Below are 6,419 nucleotides of genomic sequence, written 5' to 3' on the forward strand. Positions count from 1 at the left end.
ATATTGAGAGAAAAAATCCACTGTCACATCATGGGCTACTCTTTTCGACTAGCAGCAAGGGATCTTTTATATGCACCATCCCATAGACAGGATAGGATAGCACATACCACGGCCTTTGATATACCAGTTGTGGTGCACTGGCTCTAGCGAGAAACACATGATAATGAGTTGTCCATGTGTAAAGAGATATAATTAGTAAAAAAGAACTAGTTGCACGGACACACACACACACACACACACACCCGTCCCCTCCCGGCTCTCCTCCAACTCAATGTTGAGGTGATCAGAATAATCCTAATTATGCTTGCTGGTTAGTTGGAAGGTAATTAATGCACAGATAAAATACTACCTGACTCAGCCCTGTCAACACGTGAATGTTTCAAGGACAGGTTTAAAGCATTAGGTTATTTATTAATGCATAGGTAGCCCGAGTGTGTGTGTGTGTGTGTGTGTGTGTGTGTGTGTGTGTGTGTGTGTATATATATATATATATATATATATATATATACACACACACACACACACACACACATACACACACACAAACACACACACACAATGATTCTGTGGCAGCAGCGATGGTTTATATTATGGGGGTGGGGGATGGGTGGGTAACAGGTACAGACCCAGACGTCAAAATACACCAGACATACATAAGTCGTCTTTGCTAGAGTCGCCAGACCCGGTGTGCTTTCGGTCTAGACAGACATTGGGACAGGTACCACGTTAGATCGCGTGATACCTGTGCAGCTGTTCATCTAGCTCTCTTAACGTGAAAGCTACAAGTAGCACTCTGGAGAATGCATTGGCTATTAGATGTCAAAGATTTTGTAATTACTGACACAGTCTTAAGAGGAAACCCGCTGTTTTATCCCATTTGCGATTCTTTAATACGAACAGGCAGGACTGCACATACCATGACCTTTTGTGGGGCACTGATTGGGACGGGAAAAGCCCAATTAGATAATGCATAGGAGTAAGAAGCGGGGGTGGGGGCTGGGGAGGGGGGCAAGATCTTTCTTGGTCCAGTAGCAGCAGCGATTGTTTATTTATGTATATTTTTGCACCTTCCTACGACACTGTAATGGATCCACTGAGGTGGATCGATCCTGCGAAGCATGCACCTCAATCGAGCGCACTACCGACTTAAATTTGCTTAGATCCCGCCCTAAATATTTCAAGGCGTGGAATAAACCAAAAAACCTGAGCACGCATATAGGGGCGAAGGTAAAATGATTTTGTTTTCGGACTGATTATGTAAAAGTTTCTTGGTCAACATTTCTTATATCGTATTTTGACACAAGTTAGTCATACATCTTTATAAGCAGTCGGGGCGAGTCGTAGCCCAGTGGTAAAGCGCTCGCTTGATGCGAGGTCGGTCTAGGATCGATCCCCGTCGGTGGGCCCATTGGGCTATTTCTCGTTCCAGCCAGTGCACCACGACTGGTCTATAAAAAGACCTTGGTATGTACTGTCCTGTCTGTGGGATCGTGCATATCAAAGATCCCTAGCTACTAATGGAAAAAATGTAGCGGGTTTCTTCTCTTCGAAATTACCAAATGTTTGACATGAAATAGCCGATGATTAATAAATCAATGTGCTCTAGTGGTGTCGTTAAAAAATAAACTTTAAAAAAACCCTGTGAGCATTCATTTATGACCTAATTATGATGAATATCTTGTATTTGGTGTAAAAAATGTTTTATCGACAAATGGAAAGGCAAGGAACATCTGTTCAACAACACATCTAGGACGATATATATTTTTAAATATTTACTACTCGATATGTAACATACCGTATAATACGCGTTACTGTTATTTCGACATGTATCCAGAGAGAGAGAGAGAGAGAGAGAGAGAGAGAGAGAGAGAGAGAGAGAGAGAGAGAGAGAGAGAGAGAGAGAGAGAGAGAGAGAGAGAGAGACACACACACACACACACAGAGAGAGAGAGGGGGGGGAAGAGAGCGAGAGAAAGAGAGAGGCAGGGAGGGAGAGAGAGAGGGGGGAGGGAAAGATAGAAACAAAGAGAGACAGATATAAAGAAAGAGAGAGCTAGTTGGGCTGAGGGAGAATTACTCCCCCAAGATCTGTTGGACTTCTCTTTATATTCTTAAGACTGATCGATGCTGGGTTTAGGCGAATGTAATTTAGTTTTTGTATATTGTGGATGTGTGTGTATCGGGGTGGGGGGGGGGGGGGGGTGTCGTCGGTCCTGATAAATTAATTAATCTTCCTTGTAGAGTATACAGTGCCACAAAATGTATGTATTATATTCCGACCAATACGATATTATTTTCTAAAAATGTTTTAGGGAGGGGGGGGCATACCCCCTCCCCGCCCCCGCCCTCCACCAAGTGACGTCCATGGTTTACTTTATATTGAAAATAAAATGAAGGTGAATGAATTTGATAGGTCGGCAGTATGAAATTTATAGATTTTCGAAAGTAAGTAGTGAGTAGAAAGATCATTTCCACCCCACAGCCATTCTAAAGAGTAGCAGGCTAGCCTACTTTCATATTTACTCACTTAGAAGTTGGAGCGAAAGGGGAGATGAGGCTGCAGTCACAAAAAGACCAAGAAAGTCCAACCAACCTGCAATTATGGTGGGGAGACTAACTCCAACCCTCAACCCCTAAAACAAAGAAACGCACGCGCACACGCGCACACACGCACACACACACACACACACACACACACACACACACAAAAAAAAAACCTCCACCATTTTGCTGGAACAAGATATAGAATACAAACGGACTGCATCTAATCGGCAGTAATGAAATGTTGATTGCCAATGGTTTAGTAACCAGGTGATACGAATGTTAATTCACTATTTATTCTATAAATGATTATTCTATTCAAGCATGTTAACTGTATTAAATTAACAACGGATCTTTCGTATTTAGGCTACTTTTTCCATTTCATTTCAACTTATTTTCGTACTTATATCCAAGTATAGTGCTGTTCCAGATATATGATGTATTGAGATATATCAATCAACATACTGTTTATTATAATTAGAAAATTAAAAAAATAATAAAAAACCCAAAAAAAACAACCAAGAATAAAACTTGTCATTCAGTGGTAAGCTGTCTTCCACGACCCAGAGTTCTCACTAACCATTAACCACTAAACGACTAACAACTAACCCACTGTCCTGGACAGACAGCACAGATAGCTGATGTGTGTGCCCAGGACAGAGTGCTTGAACCTTAATTGGATATAAACACGAAAATAAGTTGAAATGAAATATCGACTCAATGGGTTTTTTAGGTGTACGGCCACTACACTCTCTTTTCTTTCATTAACGACCAACAACTAACCCATTGCCCTGGAAAAACAGTCCAGATAGTTGAGGTGTGTGCCCAAGGCAGCGTGCTTGAACCTTAACTGGATATAAGCACGAAAATAAGTTGAAATGAAATGAATGGGATTTATCGTCATAGTTTTAAGACATTCAAAGCACTTCATAATAAGATCGCTATTAATAGCTTCTCAACTGAAAGGGGAGGGATTTAGCTCAGTCGTTTGAGTGCTCGCTTGAGGTGCTTGCGTCACGGCATTAAAGCACCTCGGTGGATCCATTCAACTGACTGGTGGTTTTTCTCGTTCCAACCAATGCACCACAACTGGTCAAAGGCCGTGGTATGTGCTTTCCTGTCTGAGGGAAAGTAAATATAACCGATCCTTAGCTGCATTAGAACAAAATGTAGCGGGTTACCTCTGATGACTACGTGTCAGAATTACCAAATGTTTCACATCCAATAGCCGATGTGCTCTAGAGGTGTCGTTAAACAAAATAAACTTTTTCGACTGAAAGGCGAGGGTGGAGGCTTCGTATATTAATAATAAATGACAAATCGGTTGCGACCATCCTTTAATAAAGTGTGGGAAAGGGCGCATATTTCTGTTTTGTTCTGTAGATAAGCATCTACGGATAATGGAGACCATTTATAAGTGTCCTATATGCACTTATTTTTAAAGGTCACAAAATTAAGTCTTATTTCGAAATTAGTGCCAGTAATTGCCGGTCAAGGCCAAGTCAGATACGACACACACACACATACACACACACACACACACACACACACACACACACACACACACACACACACACACACACACTCCTCTCTCTCTCTCTCTCTCTCTCTCTCTCTCTTTCTCTCTTTCTCACGACACCACTAGAGCACCCTGAATTATTAATCATCAGCTATTGGTTGTCAAACATTTGGCAATTTTGATATATATGTAGTCTTAGAGAGGAAACCCGCTACATTTTTCCATTAGTAGCATGGGGTATTTTATATGCACCATCACACATACAGGACAGCACATACCACGGCTCTGATATACCAGTCATGGTGCACTGGCTGGAACGAGAAATAGCTCAATGGGCCCACCGGTGGGGATCGATCCTAGACCGACAGCGCATCGGGCGGACGCTTTATCACTGGGTTACGTCCCGCCCAACTTAAATTACAAGACTTCGCTGGATCTAGCTCAGTCGGTAAAACAATCGCTGAGGTGCTTGGACCGTAGGATCAAATCCCCTCAGTGGATCCATTATCTGACTGGGCTTTCCCCCGATTCAACCAGCACCCTACGACTGGTATATCAAATATCAGCGAAAGATTTTGTTTAAAAACGCGTATAGACTCTCGAATTCGAATACTTACCTGATTGTGAGGCGTAGGGCTGCCATAAGTCCCTGTTGTTGATCTTCGTTATCTGCAATAGACAGAATAAAATTTTAAAAAAGAAAAAGAAAAAGTATATCAAATACCGTAGTATGTGCTGTCCTGTGTGTGGGAACGTGCATATAAAGGACCCCTTGCGGCTAATGGAGAAATACAGAGTGTTTCCCCATAGACTATATTATGTCAAATGTACCCAAATGAAATTCAATAGCCGAGGATGAATTAGTCAGTGTGCACTAGTGGTGTCGTTAAATAAAACTAGCTTTAAAAACTATAAGCACGATAATAGTAGCAATGGGTATTTTATGAATTAATGAATGTTTAATTTTATATGCACTATGTCTTTGCTTTGGGGATGAGATTGTTTGGTGGTATTTTTCTGTGGCTTGGTGAATTAAACATGGTGAGAACGCATTGCACGGGCACAACAAACAGAATTTCAGACATGCGTGTGTTGAGACAACCCATTTGTTGGGGTGATAGAAGGTACATGTGTTTGCATAACGTTTACCATTTTGTTGTGGCCTTTAACCGGAAGTATCAATACTCATATTGAAATCCAAATGCTCTGGGCCTAATCTACGAAGGCCATACATTCCTTATTTCATAATTAGTGTGTTGGACGGGCATCGTTAACAGGTGTAGTACTGACAACATGAGTGACCCTTCAATAGTGGCGCTGAGTATATTTTTGTAAATCTGTAATACCTCCATAGTAAAATCTAAATCCAGTGTCTGGGCACACCATACTTTATTATACTTTACTAAGAGAAAGAAACCCGGAATAAAAGCTTCTAATGTGAAACAACTCAAAATTCTCGTTCTCTGACCTAACTGACATAAATCGCCAGAATGGATATAATTAACTGGACAAAATGCTAACAATCCAAATTAAATATAGACACATTATATGTAGGCGTGTATGTGTATATAATTGATTCAAGTTCAGTGGACGGACACATTGGTTTTATTCGGACCCAACAAGGACAATGCTTCTGTTTGTTTTGATTTTGGCTGTTTGCGGTGAGTATCAGTATTTCATTATAACATTGGGTGTTTTCTCGATGATGGGCGTTACAGTCATGGCTAATATCAGATTTAAAAAAAACACAATTAAATACCAGTATTGTTCCAGACCGTAGATAGCGGGGGGGGGGGGGGGGGGGGGGGGGGGAGCAGTTGGTATTTTAAAGTTCAGGAGGCGATCACTCATTATACTGAGTCTTGTGTACCAGAAAAGAAAATTGTAAGTGGTCGACCTCCTGAAAAATTAATCAGTGGTAAGCCCTCTAGTTGGATTTCGCGAGAGAGAGAGAGAGAGAGAGAGAGAGAGAGAGAGAGAGAGAGAGAGAGAGAGAGAGAGAGAGAGAGAGAGAGAGAGAGAGAGAGAGAGAGAGAGAATAAATTTTCTTGGTAGAAGAATGAATCTCGGTTAAAGGAGAATGCCAGGGAAATTTTGACCAGCGAATGTTGATTTGCAGTCGGATAATTAGAAGACCTTTGCGTATGTCCGATATTGGTAACCTTGACCCCGAGGAAAAGCAGAAAGTCTGCACGTAAGCACATCCATAAATCTGGGACCTGATTCACTCAATTCTCGCAATTTCGCAATCTCATTGTGCAAAAAAGAAAGAAATGTTTTATTTAACGACGCACTCAACACATTTTATTTACGGTTATATGGCGTCAGACATATGGTTAAGGACCACACAGATTTTGAG

The 6,419-nt window shown here is 41.3% G+C and overlaps 1 protein-coding gene across 1 annotated transcript in view; it reads left to right on the forward strand.

Annotated features, from left to right (window-relative positions):
• The first annotated feature begins 5,618 nt into the window (after positions 1–5,618).
• The window catches only part of LOC121390046, a 111,539-nt gene continuing 110,738 nt past the window's right edge, over positions 5,619–6,419 (forward strand). Inside the window, exon 1 of the mRNA XM_041521754.1 lies at positions 5,619–5,721. Within this exon, the coding sequence (XP_041377688.1) occupies positions 5,688–5,721 (34 nt within the window). The 5' untranslated portion in view covers positions 5,619–5,687. The remainder of the gene's footprint in view (positions 5,722–6,419) is intronic.

Source organism: Gigantopelta aegis, chromosome 15 (assembly GCF_016097555.1).
Source record: "Gigantopelta aegis isolate Gae_Host chromosome 15, Gae_host_genome, whole genome shotgun sequence".
In the NCBI taxonomy this organism is placed as follows: Eukaryota; Metazoa; Mollusca; class Gastropoda; order Neomphalida; family Peltospiridae; genus Gigantopelta; species Gigantopelta aegis.